This window comes from Castor canadensis, chromosome 5 (genome assembly GCF_047511655.1).
Source record: "Castor canadensis chromosome 5, mCasCan1.hap1v2, whole genome shotgun sequence".
NCBI lineage: Eukaryota > Metazoa > Chordata > Mammalia > Rodentia > Castoridae > Castor > Castor canadensis.
This window is the reverse complement of record NC_133390.1, coordinates 69,307,779-69,329,502: the sequence shown is the minus strand read 5'-3', so window position 1 is coordinate 69,329,502 and position 21,724 is coordinate 69,307,779. Positions and strand designations below refer to the sequence as shown.

Genomic DNA, 21,724 nt, shown 5'->3' with positions numbered 1-21,724 from the left:
AATTAACATCAATAGGATCCGTGTGATATCTCCAGACCTACATACAGAATGCACTGATTATATCCAGCTACCCTTCTTTCAACCCCACTTCCCCCTTATACCATCACACACACCCTTCCCAGTCCTTAGTAAATTACTATTCTACTTTCAGGTTGACTATTTTGGTTTTCACATATGAAAGAGAACATGTGGTACTTGTCTTTCTGTATCTGACTTATTTCATATACCATGTAAGTTCCATCCACTTTGTTGCAAATGGCAGGATTTCATTTTCATTTATGACTGAATAATACTCCTTGTGTTTATTTTACCTTTGAAGGAAGTAGTTTACTGAGGTACCCTTTTGTCCTTGAGATACCACTTCTATTTGTTTTGTTTTCTTTAGATCAACTCCAGCAAAAAGCCAAAGAAATTAACCAATTTCTAAATAAAACAACCTTGCAAAAACATGAAACAGCATCTCAGACTTCTTTCTCAGATGTTTGTGATGAAGGCACACAGGTAATTAAATGTGAATTTCTTATGAGTATGATCTGTTTAGCTTATTTCTTCTTGGGGACACTAATGAGGATTTATTGCAGATAGCAGTATAAACCTTTTATCTTTTCTCCTTGATAAAATTATTTTTGAGGGGATGATTCTATTTGAAAGGAATCATAAAAGGCAGTAATGCAGTGTTTCAACAAGGAATAATGAGAAAATAATAGATAACAAGCATCATGATCTCAGGAGCCTTTTGATTCTAAGGTCTTAAAAATGTATATTGGAGATGAATTATTATTTTTCCTTTTAAATCAGTTTTTCCAGTTTAGAAGTCAGCTTCGGTTTTGGTAGACTGAGAGGTGATCAGGTTTAATGTGCATAAGTCAGTCTAAACAAACTTATAACTATTATAGAAATCATATTGCTTCCATTAAATTTAATTAAAAAAATTAACTGCCAAATGACTGCTGATTGGTCAGCATATTCTCTCTTCTCCAAAAATCTCTATGGAAAGCTAGGTTATACTCACCATAAGTTACTTATTCAGCATAAATATCAGAGCAAAGGGAGTTAGTTCAATGATCTTTGTTGACTATAGCCTAGCTGGGATAAGTGGATTCATCCAAACTGACAAGATCTATTAGATAAGAATCCCGTTATCCCTGGGCAGTGCTGTGCACTGATAAAAAAAATAATAGCTTCTTTGTTTCTAGTATATAAGCTTTCCAATCTCATCTATTGTCTCATCCTCATTCCTCCAGTGTTTTATTAAGATCTCTTCCAATCATTCAAATAAATTGAAACCAGTTTATAGTGAATACCTGCTAGGTTCTGTACATATTTGCTTTATCACCCTTCTGTCCATTTATCTACCTCTCTGTCTGTTCATCAGTTCATCTTAAGTTTTAACATTTCACAGTAAATTGTAGACTTCAGTACATTTCTCTGTAAATATTTTAGCATGCATATCTTTCACTAGATTTCAATATTTGTTTACAGTTGAGGAATTCTTTGCAACCATTAAATGTGTAAATCTTAAGTATACCATTGGGTTTTGTAAAATGCATATACCTATGTTAGCCAAACCCTGCTAAGGTATATCATGCTTCTATCACCCCACAAAATATCCTCATGCCCTTTTGTAGTTCACCCACACTTCCCCTCCAGAGTTAACTACTATTCTGTTTTTTTACCATAGATTAATTTGACCTGTTTTATAACATCATAAAATATAATCATATAATATATGCCCTTTTGTGTAAAGCTTCTTTCACTCAGCAGATTTTAAGATTCATCCACATTGTAGCATTCATTCTTTTCTATTTCTAAGCATTTTATTTTTATGAGTATACTGCATTTTCCTTTTGTATTTTTGTGCTGTATTTTCCTATTGATGGACACCTGAGCTTTTTCAGGTATGAATTAAGCTGCTATGAACAATCTCATGTGAATTTAACATATATGTTTTCATTTATCTTTAGTAAATACTAGTTGGTGAATTGCTGGGCAGTATAATATATTTAACTTTATAAAGAACTGCCAGATCTTTTTCCAAAGTGGTTGTATCATTTTATTCTCTGTATTAAAATAGATGAAAACTCCAATTTTTCCACATTTTCTACCAGATTTGGTGATTTAAAATTTTAGACAGTCTAGAGTAGTTTTAATTTGCATTTTCCTTATGACAAATTATGCCAAACATTTTTTTCTTAAGATTCTTAGTCATCTGTATGTCTTCTTTTGGTAAAATGTCCATTTTTTTGCATTGAGTTCATTGTCTTCTCATTATCAAGTTGTAGGCATTCTTTATGTACATTGAATGTAAATCTGTTATCAAATATGTGTGGCAAAAGTTTTTCCCATGCTGGGGCTTTTCATTTCATTATGGTGGCTTTTAATATTAAATAGCACACATTTAAAATTTTTGATGATGTCTATCATTCATCAAATTTTTATGGCTTTGGTTTTCTGTGTCCTATGAAACCTTTCCTTAATCCCAAGTCATGAAGTCTGACATTTTCTTCTACAATCATTATGGTTTTAGCTTTCTCAGTTAAGTCTGTGAACCACAAATTTTTGTGTATGTTGTTAAGTCAGGTTTTTAATTAACATCCAATTGTTGTAGCATCATTTCTTGAAGAAGCTTAACTTTTCCTCCTTGTATTGCTTTGATACCATTGGTAAAACCCAAGATTAGTAGGTCCACTTATAAACTTTCTGTTCTGTTGTATTGATTTGTTTGTCAGTCAGAGTCCCAGTATCATCACATTGTCTTCATTGTTATAGTTTAGTTAATCTTAAACTCAGGTAGTATAAGTACTTCGACATTTTTCTTCTTTTCAAGATTGCTTTCCATTATTCCATGTGCTTTGCATTTCCATTTAAATTATACAGTCAATTTCTCAAATTCTATGGAATTTTTAATTGGTACTGTATTATTGATTGATCAATTTAAGAATTGACGTCTTTTTGAATATGTAAATACAGTATAGCTCTTCATTTATTTCAATTCCCCCTACCCTGGTGTGCAGATCAAATTAGGGCCTTCTGTATTCAGATCTTTAATTTCTTTTGGCAGTGTTTGTGGTTTTCATTGGAAAAGTGTGCATTTCAAAAATTTATTCCTTTTACTTCAAATCCCAGCACTGCCAAAAAATTTATTCCAAAATAGTTGGTATTTGTGATGCTATTGTAGATGGAATTATTTTAACTTCATTTTCCAACTGTATATAAGTACACAATTGAATTTTATTAACCATATATTTGTGAACTTGGTAAATAATTTCATTTTATTAGCTCCAGTAGTTTTTGTAGATTCTTTAAGATTTTTCTACGTAATCATGCCATCTGCAAATAAAGACAAGTTTTTATGTCTTTCTGATCTTTACGCCTTCATTCTATTATTTAATAGAAGTGATGAGACTAGACCTTCTTCCATTGTTCCTAATCTTAGAGGAAAAAGTTTCACATTTTACCTTTAGCTCTGATACTAGTTTAAGTTTTTCATGAATGTTCTTTATGGTTTGAGGACATATTCCTTTCTATTCCTAGTTTGCTAAGAATTGGTATTCAACTTTGTCAAATGTGTTTTTTGCATTTATTGAAATGACCATATAGTTTTCTTCTTTAGTCTGTTAATATGGTATAGTATTTTAATTTTTGAATATTAAGACAGCTTTGCATCATCGGAATAGATACCACTTGGTCATGAAGTATTATCCTTTATATATATTATTGAATTTTATTTGCTAATATTTTATGAAGGATTTTTGTATCCATGTTTATTAGTGATGTTGGTCTATAATTTTCTTGTTGTTTTGGAATATCTTTCAGATTTTGGTACAGTATTAGAGTTAGGACAGCTTCATAAAATGTTCCCTTTTCTTCTATTTTCTGAGAGTATTCTTTTTTCTGAGTTTATGTATGGTTGTTATTTCTTCTTGGGTGTTTGAAAGAATTCATCAATAAAACCATTTTGATTTGTAGTTGTAACAAGATTTTTGATAATGAATTTCTTTTATAAATATAAAGCTAATAAGATTTTCTTCTTCATCCTGTATCAGTTTTGGTTTGTTTTGATATTTTGTCCATTTTGTTGAAGATGCCAAATTTTTGTCACAATGTTGGTTATAATACTATCTTTTATTGCCTATAAGCTTTGTAATTGTACAAACCTCTGCCTTGATCCCTGTTATTTGCCTGAATTGGCCTTAAACCTTGACCCTCCTGATCTGTGCTTCTGGAGTAGCTGAGTTTACAGGTATGCACCTCACTCCTGGTCCTTGAGGATTTTTGTGATTTTCCTTGTAATTTCTTCTTTGACCATGAATTATTTAGAAGTATGTTGTTTGAAATCAGGTGTGATGGTGCACACCTGTGATCTCAGCACTGAGAAGGTGGAGGCAGGAGGATTAGCCAGACCCCGTCTCAAACAAACAAAAACAGAAGTGTGTTGTTTGATATTCAGATATTTGGTTTTGTTTCTAGGTATTTTATCATTATTTCTAATTTAATTTCAGTGGATCAGAGAATATGTTCTGTACTTCAGTCCTTTGAAAGTTATAAAAACTTGTTGTATGGTTTCTATTTGATAATTTGAAGTTTTTAAAATTTAATCTGTTGACTTCTTTTTCTTCTAAATAGCTATTTAAAGTGTACATTTAAGGTATATAATTTGATGTTTGATATGTATAACCCATGAAATCATCACCACTATCAAGAAAATGGACATATTAATAATCTTCAGAAAATTCCTTATTTCTTCTTTAATCTCTCCACATCTTCCCCCACCCAGAACACCACTGATCTCTGTCATAGGTTAGCTTTTATTTTTTAGAATTTCATAAGATATATTTATCTTTTTTGGCTTCTTTTACTTAGCATACTTTTCTGAGATTTATCCTAAAGTATGTAGCAATAATTCTTTCCATTTTATTGTTGAGTACATTTTACATATTATAATTTGTCTCTTCATTTACTTATTGATGTGTAATTTGAGTTGTTGCCAGATTTTGCTATTGTAAATTAAGCATCTTACTTATCTTTTAAGGTGATTCAAATAATGAGAAAATAAATCTTGACTGGATTTACAGTTCCCATTTCTGGTACTTTTCATTGGGGAGGGATGTAGTAAATCACTGTTTGGTGGTCTTTTCTATAAAGGGCCAAATGTTTTAGACTTTGTGGGCTACACAGTCTTTGTTGCAGCTACCCAACTCTGCCATTGTAGAGCAAGAGCAGACAGAGTAAAAGTAAACAAATGGTTTTGATGTGTTCCAGTGAAATTATTTATTACAAGTGGAAGGGCTCCAAATTTGCTAAACCCTGCTTTCATGTTTCTAATTGGTTTCATTCTTTGTAAAGGACCTCCTTAACTGTGGCATGTCCTTGTTTGTGTGTACATGTATGCATGTACGTATGTGTGTGTTGTACATGCATGCACATGCACTAGTCTCTTAGTGATGGATTCTTAGAACTCATATTTCTAAAGACATCTTTATCTCAGCCTTGTTTTAAGATATTTTTGCTGACTGTAGAATTCTACTTTGTCCATTTTTTTCTTTCAGTACTTTAAGGATATTACCCTGATGTCTTCTGTTGCACTTGGTGTTAACAACAGATCTACTGTCATCATCTTTTTTTTTTTTTCCTGGCTGCTTTTAGGATTTTATCACTGTTTTTGAGCACTTTGGTTATAATGTGCTTTGACATAGGTTTTATCATATTTCCTGTGCTTGAGGTTTGTTGAGCTTTTTGAATATCAGAGTTTAATGTTTTCATCAGTTTTAGAAAATCTTCTACCATTAACTAGTCTTTTTTTTTTCTGATCATGGCTGACCTTTAGGAACTCCAGTTGCACATAAATTAGTTGTTTCAGTGCTCATCAGCACTGCTTCAAATGAGTTATTTGTTGGTTTCTATCTCTCTGTAAATTCACTAATCTTTTCTCTTGCAGTGTCTAATCTTGTCAGTCTCGTCCAGTGTGTTTTGTCAGTCTCCAATGTAGTTTTTTTTCTCCCAGTCTTGTTTGAGCTTTTAAAAAAAAATTCTAAGTTTTAATTTGACTGTTTTGCATGGATAAGAATGAAATTTTAATATCTTTTCATGTCCTTGTTTTTGTTTGTTTGTTTGTTTTGATAGGGGAATCTCACTGTGTTGCCCAGGCTGGCCTTGAACTCACAATCTTCCTGACTCAGCCTGAGTGCCTGAGTGCTAGGATTATTAGATGTGCACCATCATGCCCAGCCCTATCTTTTAATTCTAACATCTGTTTCAGTACTGGGTCTGTTTCAGTTGGTTGATTCTCTTCCTTATGGCCTATATTTTCTGGCTTCCTTGAATGCCTCAGCATCTTTGATTGTCAGACACTATGGATGCTAAATATCTTCATATCTCACATAAATATTTTGAAGCTTTTTAATGGGAAGAACTTGATCATTTCATATCTTGCCTCTTTGACGTGAACCCTTTTGGGTTCAAATCAGTGCTGAGTCATTCTGTACTACTGAAGCAAGGCACCTTGTTACTCTATGCCCTGTGCAGCGTCATTGCCTGTAGAACTGGCACCCTAACAGGCCTTTATGAGCACCAAGAGCTGTTCCTTATCTCTCCAATTAGATATCTGGTTTGGGGTAGTTCAGGTAGCCTCGGACAGGTTCCTCACATTCATGTACTGCCGCTCTGTACTCTCCTGAATTCTTATTGAGGTATGTTCTATGTGGTATTCTATTCTGTGAACTCAGGTTGTCTTGCTCTCCCTTGACTTTTAGCTGTACCTCCTCAACTAAGGGAGTCAGTCAGGCTCTTCCTCGGTTCTCCCTTTTGGGGGCAGACAGCACAGAAACTCATTTAAGGCATTAGCTTCTAGAACATACAACTCTTCACTTTTCACCTCTCTTAGAGCTAATACTGTACCACTTCACTTAAAAGTGTAGAAACCCTGTAATCATATGCCCTCATTCTATACTTTATGTGATAGCTACTGTATGTATTTAAAGACATTATGGGGAAGATACCAACTTTAATATTTATGATCAAGTTCCCATCTGGTATCATTTTCCTTCAGCCTCTGGAAACCCATAGTATTTGGGGGGATTTTCTTTTTTCTTACCTAAAAATGTTTTTTAATGCTTTATTTATTTTTGTGATACTGGGGCTTGAACTCAGGGCCTCACACTTGCTAGGCAGGTTCTCTTCCACTTGGGCTCTACTCCTAGCCCCTTGCTTTTATTTTTTAATTGTATTCGTTACTAGATCTATATAAATCTGGATTAGTGGTTTTTCTCTCAGGACATTAAAGCGTGTCCTGAGACATGTTCCCCTATATCCCTACCTCAACAATTCTTTATTCATCATTCAAATTATTGTTCTTCTATATGGACAGTAGTATTTTTCAGTTAAGCTTTTAAGACTTTTCTCTTTATCATTGTTGTTGTGTACTTAGTTGTGGTTTTCCTTGCCATTTTCTTGCTTTGGTTGCGTTTCTTATATATATATAACTTTATATTTGGGAAAAATTTGGGTCATTTCTTAAAATAATTTTTCTGCCCATTCTTCCCTTCCTCTCTTCTGATGACACTCTACTTCCAAATATATTGAACTGTTAATTTTGTCCCACATGTCTCTGAGGTTGTGTTCTTTTTTTTTTTTTTTTTTCTTCAGTCTTCAGATTGGATAATTTCTGTTGATCTGTCTTCAAGTTCACCAAGTATTTCTTCTGGCACGTACATTCTACTATTAAACTTATCCACTGAATTTTTCATTTCAGGTTTTCTGGCTTTTTGTTTCTAGGATTTTAAAGTGGTTCATTTTATAGTTTCTTTGACTGCCCTAAGAGGTCCTATCTTTCATTCAGTGTGAGCATATTCATTTATGCCCTTAGCATAGTTTTAATAGCTTCTTTAATAATCCTTGCTCATTGATCTCAAATTTTGTGTCATTTTAAGGTTACTTCTTGATTGCATGTTTTTTCTTGAGAACAAATCAGATTTTCCTGTTTCTTTATTTGATGAGTGATTTTGTATTGAAACTCAGATGTTGTGAATGTTTTGTTCGGGAAACTAGAATTGAAACTATTTAGAATAAATTAGTTTTAAATAGTTTCAATTACATTTTATAAGTAATATCTTGAATATAACTATAAACTCTGGCGTATGATAGAGAGCCACTCAAAACTCAGTAATATGTCTTAAATCAGTTGCTTTGTGTCAATCCCTTCATCGAGAAATTTGGGCTAAGCTTATACAGAGAATTTAGGACTCCTCTTCATTGATACTCCTCCTTGTCCATCTGATTCTTCTCCTCACATTCTGGCAGCTTTGTTTGTCCCAAAATCTTCTTCTCATTCTTCAAGCCAGAATACCTGTGGCTATTTTACTGGACTTTTACTTGGCTTGTATAAGGCAGCTTAGGATCTACCCTCTGGATAATAGCCATAAAAACCCTAAACTTATCCCTTGCTATTTCCTTAATCATCAAATGTAGGCTTGTGGTCAAGTATGCTATTAAAACCCTTATGGCTTAAAAACTCCACAATTTGGGCTACAGGCATGGCTTAAATGGTAGGACCCTGAATTCAAACTCTACCTACCACCAAAAAAAAAAAAATTCCATGATTCTACAAAAAATTGTATAGAATAATCTATTTGGAAAAGAAAAATGCAGAAAAACTTAAAGCTAAGCATGTGGCATAATTAGATATATGATTATAATTAGAGAAACCAGACATTCTAGATATGTAAATTAAGTAGAAGAGAGTTTTTATTATACATTGAAAAACTAAAACAAAAAACGACCTTTCCTCCTTTGTCTCTGTTCTTCCTGAGGAGCCTTTCTCATGTTCACTCTCCTTCAGGATACAGACCTGTTGCTTGGTGGCACTAATCGAATCTTACATTGTTTATGAGCCTAAAAAATGTTCTTTTATTTGCAGTAAACTTGACATTTCTATCTTTGTAATCCAGGCTTCAGTCTTATATTCAAAAACTAATGAACTGGAAATATGTTTGAAATATTTTCTCTTTCTTCAGGTTTAAAAAAAAATTCTCAAAGATTATCTAGGCTGATAAGTAGATGCTGTTTTTAAAGTATTCTCATGGCTGGAGAACTTTTAGAAGCCAAAAATGCTAGAGACCATCTGGACCTTAGTATGAGAGTTTTTTCACTGGAGAATCATTAATTTGTTGTCTTTCTACAATTTAGGCAATCACTGAGGAGAATATTGCCTCTTTGCAGAAGAGAGTGGTAGAGCTAGAAAATGAAAAGGGAGCCTGGCTCCTTAGTTCTGTAGAGCTGGAGGAACTGAAAGCTGAGAATGGTATGTATAAATGGAAACCAGAATTCTGTCTTCTTACCCCACAAGTGCCCCTACTCTATCACTATACATCTATACCATGTAGATTTTTTAATTCTATAATAAAGATCTTAGAAAACAGAGCTGGTAGTTATCAGAGATAAGATTAATATATACTAAATAATTAGAGCATAATACCAGTGTTTACATAAGTATAATATTTTGCAATATGAGCTACAAATGCTGCAAGGTTTTGTGTAATTTATAATCATTTGAAAATGGTCAAGGTATCTTCCAGGAACTATGACTTGAATTGAACTTTTAAAAGATGGAAATTTTTAGTAAGCAGAGCGAGGTGAGAAAGGACATTATTGGTGATAAATTTGTGAAATGAGATAACAGAAATCAGTATAAACAACAGTTTAAAGATAGGATTCATTTTGATTTTTGTACATGCTGATACCTTGCTTAGAATCTTACCCCTTTCCTTCAGTCCAGCTATTCATCTTTCAGGCCTCAACCAAGACATTATCTTTTTCAGGAATTCAGCCCTGAATTAATCTTGGGTTAAATGCATTTTCAGGCTTCTATAGTATTCTTGCATATCTTTTAATGTTGTATTAGAATGGTCTGTATTATAATTTGTCTTTTTACCAAATTATAAACCCTTCAATAATAAAGTATAAACTCTTTAATGGCAGAGACCTTTTTTAAAAAAAATCTTTTACCCAGAACTAGTACAGTACCTGGCAAATGATGACTGCTAAATTTATTGGATTGAATTGCCTATATTAGTATTTTATTCTATTGGACTGCTTATGAACAGTAAGACGAAAACAGATCTCCTTCCATTTATCATCTGCTTCACAAGGGCCTTATATGGGGTTAGTAGCATATAATTAATAATGCTCTACTGATGTAATTTATCCTGGCTTAGCTGATTACTATGCTTTGTCTCCTAGGAGTAAGAATGAATACCAAGTAAAGTTTGTATAATCTTTTATTAAACTCTAGAGCCAATATTTCCAACTTAACTATATTACAGCTTTTCACTTAGCTCTGAACTGGCAATTATGCACCTTTATTAACCATTTCCACCACTGCTAGTAAAGAAGGCCACAATTCAGCTCATAATTTAACTCACTCAGAGCACTTTTTTGAGTCCTATTGGTATGTTCATTTTGCAGTTTTGCAAACGGTTCCTATCCTGTTCATTGGTTTGGAGGTGTTATATAAGTTCCATTCTCTTTCCTGAAAGAATCATTGGCTGTAAGGTTTTCTATATTGGCTTTTGTGTCTGATCTCATAGATTACCTTTGCTTTATGTGTTATTATTCTATTTGACTCACTTTTTGCATTGCCATTTTTACCACTGTATCCATTCCTCAAATAATCTTGTGAAGTATCTGTAAATATTATATATATTGGCTTGAATTCATTTGTTTCATGAATATTCTTTCCTTCATTCATACAGAAGGAATGTGTGATGCCTTTCCTAGGTGTGAGGTACTATTTGAGTTGCTGAGGATGCAGCTATTAATATATTAGAGGGGAAGATGGGCCATAAATATCCATATAAATCTAGAACATTTTAGCTAGGTGTGATGTGGTACATCCTTGTAATCATAGCACTCGAGAGGCTATGGCAGAAGGATCATGAGTTTGAGGCCAGCCTGGGCTACATAGTAAGAAAATGGGAAGGGAAAGGAAGGGAAGGCACAGGGAAAGGAGGGAAAGGAAGGCAGAGGGAGAAAGGGAGAGAGAGAGGGAAGAAGGAAAACTTTCAAAGAATACTAAGTATTAGGATAAAAATAAAAGAGTGAACTGCAAGTATGCCCAGAGAAAGGGGAAGGCAGTATCAGAGAGGTCAGGGTAGGCCTCTCTGGTGACTTGAAACATGAATAATGAAGAGGGACAGCCATGATAAAAGCATTTTAAGCAGAAAAAGAAGCAATGCAAATGCCCCAAGGTGGGAATGAGCTTGATACTTTGCAGAACAAAAAGAAGGCCAGTGTTTTTGTAGTACAGTAAACAAAGGAGCAGTGCAAGAAGAGGAGGTTAGAGAATAAGTGGAGTGAAGCATGACGGCCCCTGTAGATCATGTTAAGACATTTGTTTTTTACAAAACAACAAAAATGCTACTTTTTTTTCCTTTAGTACATTTAGCTTATTAGAAAGGATGTAATCTTCTTGAGGATATTAATGTCAATGCTCAATATTTTGATCTTTTGATCTTCCAAGGTATTATACCCTTTTAGATATATACATTGGTAAGACCTGGATTTTTACCCTATTCTCTGTAAGCTAGCTGTTTAACTTCCTCACATCATGCCATTTCTCTGTCTCTTCACTTGGTCATTGAGGAGACTGGATCGCTCCCTTTTAGTGCTAAGATTTAATGTCTTTGTGGATATAGGTAAAAGAAAATTGAGGACATTGTAAATGCTATATTCATGCAAAGTGTATACAACGAACACAGTAAAATTATGGATAAATTAAGATTTGTTGCCTTAGGCGTTCCAGATTATACCGTAGAATTGACTGCTTCAAGCCTTCCATGGTGGTTCAGTACACTTTGCAAGCTCATCACCACCACCTAGTTCTATTGTATCCAATATTTCATCTTATTACCTTGCCACTTCCTTATTTTAATAAAATAAGCTGTCTCCCCCAAAGTATTTCTTTCTTCTTGATTATTTCATGCATGTCAAATAGCCTCACATACAATCATGTTTCTGTTTTTTTAAACCCTACATACATATTTTCTAAAGATTTTATTTTGTGACTTTCAGAAAAACTGTCTTCTCGGATTATTCTCTTAGAGGCTCAGAATAAAACTGAGGAAGCAGACAGTGAGGTTCATGGGGTAAGTGATGCATTCTAATATGACCAGAATTAGAACTAGATTAAGAGGAGATAGCTTCAAATCTAAATATTTCTGCAGTTTCCTAGTGCTGACAAAGTACAGAAGTACATTATTCATGAAGTGAGACCTATTAGAGATTCATAATGGTTAAAATTTCTTATTTTCTCACGTTTCTAAATATTTAGCATTCTTCTTCTTTTTTTGGTGGAACTGGGGTTTGAACTCAGGGTTTCATGCTTGCAAAGCAGGTGCTCTACCACTTGAGCCAATCTGCCAGCCTCTCTAAATATTTGGCTTTCTTTGTCCTAAGGCAACACAAGTACAGTAGCCACTGTTTTGTTCATCTCAGAGAATTTTCTCAATAGAGATTAGATAAAAATCTCTTGGGTTGGGCATGGTAGTACAGGTCTGTTATCCCAGCACTCGGGAGGCTGAGGCAGGAGGGTTGCAAGTTTGAGGCCAGCCTGAGCTACAGAGGAAACTCCTGTTTCAAACACAAAACAAAACCCCTTGGGTTCCCCACACACCCCAGCTGGCACAGTTTTACTCAAGATTATATAAAAAGGGTGTGTTTGGAAAATGGTTCTTTTTATAACCTGAAAAATTATAAGAAACATGATTGCTATAAAGTTATTGTTAGCTGTATTATGTTTAAGTAGCTCTGTTCTTCAAACCAATAAATCAGTGGTAAAATCATAAATGACTTTGAAGAACAATGTAGCTTCTTAACAGAAGTATCTGGTTACTTACTGTATTAGGATTCTCCAAGAGAGATGAACTCAATAGAATGTATGCATAGATTTATTTTAAAGAATTTATTCATTTGGTTGAGGAGATTGACCAGTTCAAAGCCAGCAGGAAATCTCACCCAGGGAAGAATTTTGAAGTTTTAAGTCCAAAGGCAGTCAGTACATTAGCAGAATTCACTCTTTTTGAAGGAGGTCAGTCTTTTTCTGTTAAGGCCTTCAACTGATTGGATGATGCCCACCCACATTAGGAGGGTAATCTGCTGTACTTAAAATGTACTGATTTAAATGTCAGTGTTACATTGAAAAGCACAGAGAGGTAGACAAAGAGATGTCTCACCATCAGCACAAGTTTATTCAGGAGAAGAAACCTGCAGAGGGGGTCTCTAGTAACAGAGCTAGAGCCCACTGCTGCTTACAGACTGGGGATTTTATAGAAAATGAAAGAGCTGGTAAAAGGTGTGAGGGATTTCCATTGTAGCTTGTTCATTGTCTTTTGCTAGGAGTAGTCAAGAAACTAGGTCTTGTGTTTTGGTAAAGGCACTGGAAAACAGGACATTTCAGCCCCAGACTGATGGCAGCTGGTGGGTGGTCAAGGAGCTAGGTTTTTCATCTGTCGTGAGGCATCAACTGCAGACACCACCGCAGGAAAGTCAGTAGCTCCTGGGCCCTGGGCTCTCCACCACCCTGCCTACCAAGCTTCTGCTTTGTCCATCCATTTTCCCCACTGCCCCCTACACACCCAGCTCCCAAGCTCTTTGCTAAAGAAATCACACTCCATCTCTAGCTCCTATTTCCCTGGAAATTAAAATAAGCCCAGAGTCCAGAGTAAATGCAGGTTTTATGAAGGCCACATCCTTGGGGGGGACATGTCAGGAGGATGCTGGCCCCTGACCCCTCCAAGATTCCCACCCTGCCAGACAGGGCAGCATGTACGGTGGATTTCTGTAGGGAGCGCATGCTGGTAAGATACAGGCTCAGAACCTTATTAGCCCAAAAGCCAGTAATACTGTGATTCAGATCACTTGTGTGCCCATTAAACTGTCTAGAAATGTGGGAAAAAAAAAAAAAAGGAGCTAGGTCTTGTGTTCTGGCACAGGTACTGGGAAACAAGTTTCCCCTGGGAGTCCATCTCTAGGGTCAAGCAGAATTTAAGATGGCATAGTGATGTCAAGTTGACACCTAACAGTTAATGCCAACTAAAAATACCTTCATAGAAACATTTAAAACAATGTTTGACCAAATACCTGTGCACCATCATCTAGCCAAGTTGACTCATAAAATTAATCATCACATTTATATGCAATAGTTTTTTGGGGGGCCTCTTCACAAAATTGTCAAAAGGAGACAAAATTTTGAAAATTATAGTATTATATGGTTATTGACAAATGTTGAATTCAGAGTAAAAATTAATTTTGTTTGGCCAAGGGAATGCTTAATGTTTTAACATGCTCGGCAATGGTATCACTGGAAACAAGGTAACATGGTTTTAAAAAGAAGAATAGATAAGAAATCGGGTAAGAAAAAGAAAAATAAAACCACTAGAAAACAAACAGGGAGCAATGGAAAAGTAAGGGGGAAAAATAAAAAACACCCCCTCAGAAATTGCAAAAGAAAAGGTGACTGATGTTATCCTTTGGGATAAAAGAGAGTTAGTAGAAAAGGTTCACAAAAGAGGAAGCTCAGCCCAAAGAGAAAGCATGATGAGAGTGGCCAGAAAGAGTGAAGTTCTCTGTCTCTCTGACTTTTCAGTATGGAATGACATGGATTCCTTAATCCAAAAAGTGATTTGAACCCTGTAGGTATCCTAGGGAACAGAAGGGACATGACCAAAGGAAGGAAGAGAGCAAACAAATGACATGAAAGATAGGAAAGAGGAAATAACAATATGGTGGGTGAGAAAAACAAAATAGAGTTGGTTACATTGAAGTCCTCTGGCAGAAATGATGCCTTTGACTGTGTCAAGTCTTTCATATTTGTAGGGATGGATAGAAACATAAAGGAACTTTTTCCATGTGCTTAAATATTGTGCTCAGTTTTTACCTTTAGAAATTTGAGTATGGTATATAGGTAATACAGAGAGCAAAAAATTTTAAAAGATTAAAATAGTGGTTATGAAAAATGATGAGGTAACTTTTCTAAAGATAATGAATAATTCTAAGACAATGAATGTTTTGTTACTCAGTAGCTGAGCATACCAAGATAGTAGCTGGTATCTATTGAAAACTTACTGTGTGCCAGCTTCTGCTAGTAAATGGTAGGATTAAGATGTACAAATGCAGAACTTGTACTCCTGGTCATTCATTCTTTAACAGTTCTATGTTTGTTAATTTTTGGCTGTTTTTTTCTCCCTCATCAAGTTAGAATTTTTTTCCCAGGATTGGGGGAGAACTGGTGTTATTGGCAGAATTGGAGATTTTACTGTGTAGCCTGATTTAAAATACATTTAATAAAAATGCTAATTGAATTTATCATGAGATTCACTGATTTTCTTTCCTCAGCAAACAATTGCAGAGATAATTTGTATGGATTAAACAGCCTAATACAATAATCTTTGTAATAATTTGACCTATATTTTGCTGAACAAGTCCATAATTTTCTGCTGAAGCACCAGCAGAGCTCCTTTTTGATTATTTGACCCTGATACTTTATCTTAATCTACTTGTTTGATAATCTACTTGTTTGTTGATGCAAATTTATCTAATATTTGCAACTTTATTTCACTGACTAATTAGGAAAAGGAATCCCATAACTTCTTGTTTGGTATGGGATGAAATGAAGATTTAACACATTTCCTGCCCCTCTTTTTATTTTTATATATATTTTTTGACAGTACTGGGGTTTGAACTTAAGCCATATGCCAGCCCTCTTTTTGTCTTTAAGCAATTCTTATTTTGCATGCTTAGTGGTATTTTGCTTTCTTGTAGTGCTGAGTCTTGGGCCTTGAGCATGCTAAGCAAGTGCTTTAGTCCTTTAAGTAGTTCTTAGGAGAAACAATTAGCAATTTTAATCTAAAGGAAGAAAGCTTACCACATAAGGAATATCTAGAAAATGAATCCCAAGTTTCCTTAGGTTTTATGAATAGAACTTAACCTCACTATGGGATTGACAGAATTCCCTTAAAGGTTCATTTTTGGAGCTGCAAAATAAAAACTGATTTTTAAAAAGATTTAGTTTTCTGGTATAAAGGAGGTTTGAGCCAAAACATTTCAGGTTTTGGAAAGTGTATGAAATACCAATATTTAGTTAGGCTTTTAAAAAAAATTATAAAACATTTGATTAAGGCTTTTTCTTTCTTTTCTTCTTTTTAATAGCTCAGTAGGGTTGATACCACCATGTTCAACAATAGCAGCTCTTCTACCGAGAAAAGTGGGCAAGATGTCCTAGAGAACACATTTTCTCAGAAACAAAAAGAACTATCAGTTTTACTGGTGGAAATAAAAGAAGCTCAAGAGGAAATTGCATTTCTTAAATCACAGATCCCAGACAAAAGGGCTGAAGGGGACCATGAAGTCCCTGGCCAGAAAGAAATGAAACAGACTGAGAGTGAGGGAATACCTCCAATTCAAGTGAACATATCTCTTGAAGAAACAGCACAAAATTTTCCCTTAATGCCAAATGAAGAGAGCAGTGTTCCCACAGTTGAAAAAGAGGAACAGGCGGGCACTAAGTATCAACAGAGAACATCTGAGGAAACATCTCTAAGTGACACTGGAATGGAATTGAAATCAACAAAGCGTGACTATATTGATAAATCCTCTTCTGCTGTACCAGATATTGGTCGGTGTCACCAGGAAGAGTTGGAAAGACTCAAAAGTCAAATTTTGGAACTTGAGACAAGCTTGCAGAAGGCAGAAGAAATCTATGAGAAAAATTTAGATGAGAAAGCTAAGGAAATTAGCAATCTAACCCAGCTGATTGAGGAGTTTAAGAAGAATGCTGAAGACACCAGCATCACATTCGCTGCTCTGTCTGAAGAAAGAAACCAGCTTCTTTCTCAGTTGAAGGAACTTAATGTTTTAACTGAACTGAGGGCTCAAGTAAAAGAACTAGAAACCAACCTTGCTGAAGCAGAAAGGCAAAGAAGACTGGACTATGAAAGTCAAACAGCTCAGCACAACCTGCTCACTGAGCAGATTCACAGTCTTCATATAGAAGCCAAATCTAAAGATATGAAAATTGAGGCCTTACAGAAAGAACTGGATGTTGTCCAGCTACAGTTTTCTGAACAGAGTGCACTGATAAAAAGCCTGCAAAACCAGCTGCAGAAGAAGGAAAGTGAAGTGCTTGAGGAGGCAGAACGTGTGAGGGACATCTCAAATAAGATGGAAGAGATTTCACAGGTTCTTTCACAGAAGGAATTTGAAATAGCAAAAATGGATCAGCTCTTACTAGAGAAAAAGAGAGATGTGGAGACCCTTCAACAAACCATAAAGGAGAAGGATCAGCAAGTGACAGAACTCAGCTTCAGTATGACAGAGAAAATGGTTCAGCTTAATGAAGAGAAGTTTTCTCTTGGGGTTGAAATTAAGACTCTTAAAGAACAGCTGAACTTATTATCTAGAGCTGAAGAAGTGAAAAAAGAACAAGTGGAAGGAGATAACGAAGTTATTTCAGGTCTTAAACATAATTATGATGAGTCAAACCCAGCAGGACTAATAAGTAAAGAAGAACTTCAGCATGAATTAGATCGTCTGAAGAAAGAAAGTGAACAGAGAAAGAGAAAGCTTCAGGCAGCTCTTATTAACAGAAAGGAACTTCTACAGAGAGTTAGTACATTAGAAGAAGAATTAGCCAAAGTAAGAGATGAATCTAAGAAAGAGATTCCTCTCAATGAGAGTGAGAGGAAAGAAATGGAGGAAGACAAAGAGAACAAAGAGGACTCCGAAAAATTTTTGACTTCTAAGTGGCAAGAAATAGAAATTTCTTTAAAACAGACAATATCTGAAAAAGAAGTGGAACTAGCACATGTAAAGAAGGATTTGGAAGAAAAGATGGCAGCAGAAGAACATTTACAGGCTCTGATCAAACAGATGAATCAGAACTTGCAAGAGAAGACAAACCAAATAGATTTGCTCCAAGCAGAAATTAGTGAAAACCAAGCAATTATCCAGAAGTTAACCACAGGTACCAAGGACGCTGGTGATGGAGACTCAGCAGCATCTGTAAAAGAAACAGTAATGAGCAGTCCATGTGACACTGGTAATGGAGAACATAGGAAACGAGAAATGGAAAAAAAGATAGTAGACCTTGAAAAAGAAAAGGAGCAACTTCAAAAGAAGCTTCAGGAGGCCTTAATTTCCCGCAAGGTGATTCTTAAAAAGGCACAGGAAATAGAAAGACATTTTAAGGAGGAGCTAAAGCAACAGAAAGATAACTATAATCACTTACAAGAACAGTTTGATGTACAAAGCAAAGAAAATGAGAACATTGGAGACCAACTCAGACAACTCCAGATTCAAGTAAGGGAGTCCATAGGCAGAAAAATCCCAGGCACTGACCAGCAGGAACCTGGCTCTCCCACTGAAGCTACAGAAGAGCCTTTATTCAAAGGCATAGAACAGAGTCCTATGCAACCTATTTTAGAGTCCAACTTGTGCCCATCCTGGCCTTCTTATCCTGTAGATGCAAATGCTCTACAGGTTAAAAATTCTATTGCCCAGATTAAGATCCACCTGAAAGAAATACAGGCTAAGAAAGAGGAACTAGAATTGAAAGTTTTCTCTACAACAAGTGAGCTTACTAAAAAGTCAGAAGAGGTATTTCAGTTACAAGAGCAGATAAATAAACAAGATTTAGAAATCCAGAATCTGAAGGCATCATCCTGTGAAGCTGAAGCCTGTGCAGAAAGCCTGAAGCAGAAATTGGAAAGCAGTCAAGTAGAAATTGCTGACCTAAAACATCTAAGAACATTACAACCTGAGCTAGATGAGCTGCAAAAACTCATAAGCCAAAAGGATGAAGAAGTTAGCTACCTTTCTGGACAACTTAGCACGAAAGATGAAACCCTTACTAAAATACAGGCGGAGATAATAGAACAAGAGGATTTAATTAAGGCTCTACATACACAGCTGGAAATGCAAGCCAAAGAGCATGATGAGAGGATAAAGCAATTACAGGTAGAACTTTGTGAACTCAAGCAGAAACCAGAAGAGATTGCAGAAGAAAGTAGAGCAAAGCAACAAATACAGAGGAAACTGCAAGCCGCCCTTATTTCCCGAAAAGAAACTCTCAAAGAAAACAAGAGTCTCCAAGAGGAGTTGTCTTTGGCCAGAGATACCATTGAACGCCTCACCAAATCTCTGGCAGATGTGGAAAACCAAGTTTCTGCACAAAATAAAGAAAAAGACACATTCTTAGGAAGGTTATCTCTACTTCAAGAAGAAAGAGAGAAACTCATTGCAGAAATGGACAGGTCTTTACTAGAAAATCAAAGTCTCAGTAGCTCTTGTGAAAGTCTGAAACTTGCTCTAGAGGGTCTTACTGAAGACAAGGAAAACTTAGTGAAGGAAATTGAATCTTTGAAGTGTTCTAAAATTGCTGAAACCACTGAGTGGCAAGAGAAACATAAGGAATTGCAAAAAGAGTATGAAATTCTTCTGCAGTCTTATGAAAATGTTAGTAATGAAGCAGAAAGGATTCAGCATGTGGTAGAAACTGTGAGGCAAGAGAAGCAAGAACTGTATGGCAAGTTCCGAAGCACAGAAGCCAGTAAGAAAGAGACAGAAAAGCAGTTGCAGGAAGCTGAACAGGAAATGGAGGAAATGAAAGAAAAAATGAGAAGGTTTGCTAAAGCTAAACAACAGAAAATTTTAGAGCTGGAAGAAGAAAATGATCAGCTTAGGGCCGAGGCACACCCTGAGGGAGGTACAGCTAAAGAACATATTGAAGCACTTCTTTCTTCCAATTCCAGCATGAAGGAAGAACTAGAAAGGGTCAAAACTGAGTATACAACCCTGTCTAAGGATTTTGAGGCTTTAATGACCGAGAAAGACATTTTAAGTGAAGAGGTTCGAGATTTAAAGCATCAGGTAGAAAGCAATGTATCTAAACAAGCTAGCCTAGTGGCCATTGAGAAACCTGATGACCAAAAGGACATCATTGAAGAGGCAACACAGGCTGTGCCTAGTGAAACTCAAGAGCAAGACTCTCTGAGTGTGAACACAGAGCCTGAGGATTCCAAAGCTATTATATTAGAGAACAGTGCCAAGCCTGACATTAGTGAGAATTTTAGCTCACATGATGAAATTAATAACTACCTACAGCAGCTTGATCAGCTTAAAGGGAGAGTTGCTGAATTAGAAGAGGAAAAGCAGAAAGATAAGGAATTTAGCCAAACATTAGAAAATGAGAAAAATGCCTTATTGAGTCAAATATCAGCAAAAGATAGTGAACTAACAGTGCTTCAGGAAGAAGTAACAAAAATTAACCTGTTAAATAAGCAAATCCAAGAAGAACTCTCCAGAGTTACTAAACTGAAGGAGACAGCAGAAGAAGAAAAGGATGATTTAGAGGAGAGGCTTATGAATCAACTAGCAGAACTTAATGGAAGCATAGGGAATTATTACCAGGATGTCACAGATGCCCAAATAAAAAATGAGCTACTAGAATCTGAAATGCAGAACCTTAAAAAGTGTATGAGTGAATTGGAAGAAGAAAAGCAGCAACTAGTCAAGGAAAAAACTAAAGTGGAATCAGAAATCCGAAAGGAATATTTGGAGAAAATACAAGGTGCACAGAAAGAACCTGGCAATAAAAGCCATGCAAAGGAACTTCAGGAGTTGTTGAAAGAAAAACAACAAGAGGTGAAGCAACTGCAGAAGGACTGCATAAGGTATCAAGAGAAGATTAGTGCTCTGGAAAGAACTGTTAAGGCTCTAGAATTTGTTCAGACTGAATCCCAAAAGGACCTAGAGATAACCAAAGAGAATCTGTCTCAAGCAGTTGAGCACCGCAAAAAGGCACAAGCAGAATTAGCTAGCTTCAAAGTAGTACTAGATGACACTCAAAGTGAAGCAGCCAGAGTCCTAGCAGACAATCTCAAGTTGAAAAAGGAACTTCAGTCAAATAAAGAATCAATTAAAAGCCAAATGAAACAAAAGGATGAAGATCTTGAGCGAAGACTAGAGCAGGCAGAAGAGAAACACTTAAAAGAGAAGAAGAATATGCAAGAGAAACTGGATGCTTTGCATAGAGAAAAAGGCCACTTTGAAGAGGCTCTTGGAGAGATTCAGGTCACTTTGAGCAAGAAAGACAAGGAAGTAAAGCAACTTCAGGAAAACTTGGACAGTACTGTTGCCCAGCTTGCTGCCTTCACTAAGAGCATGTCTTCCCTCCAGGATGATCGGGACAGAGTGATAGATGAAGCCAAGAAATGGGAAAGGAAGTTCAGTGATGCTATTCAAACCAAAGAAGAAGAAATAAGACTCAAAGAGGAGAATTGCAGTGTTTTAAAGGATCAACTTAGACAGACGTCCATCCACATGGAAGAATTAAAGATCAGCATTTCCAGGTAGAAACTGATGGCAAAGAAAGTGTCTAGAGTATTCCTGTTCCCTTCAGAATTATGAGACTAATTTTGATTTAAATTCCTTTAGAAGATATATGCTTTCCCATTTTTGGTTCTCTCTCTCTCTCTCTCTCTCTCTCTCTCTCTCTCTCTCTCTCTCTCTCTCTGTCTTTTTCAATAATTTCCTACTACAACATTGTTAATGTGAAAGCCTTCAAGTCTTTTTCCCCCATCTTTCTAGATGAGATCTCTTAGGTTTCTTTTTTTCTTTCCAAACTACCAGACCACCCTTGTCCGAATTTCTACCAAGTTTACTCCTACTTCATTTT

At 35.7% G+C, this 21,724-nt stretch overlaps 1 protein-coding gene across 6 annotated transcripts in view; it reads left to right on the top strand.

The window, feature by feature from the left end:
• Golgb1 (golgin B1) overlaps positions 1–21,724 on the top strand; it is a 65,062-nt gene that overhangs the window by 20,258 nt on the left and 23,080 nt on the right. For all 6 annotated transcript variants that reach the window (XM_020185058.2, XM_020185059.2, XM_074073254.1 and 3 more), the window contains 4 exons: positions 386–501; positions 9,184–9,298; positions 12,067–12,140; positions 16,201–21,398. In XM_020185058.2, coding sequence (XP_020040647.2) covers positions 386–501; positions 9,184–9,298; positions 12,067–12,140; positions 16,201–21,398 — 5,503 coding nt within the window. The remainder of the gene's footprint in view (positions 1–385; positions 502–9,183; positions 9,299–12,066; positions 12,141–16,200; positions 21,399–21,724) is intronic.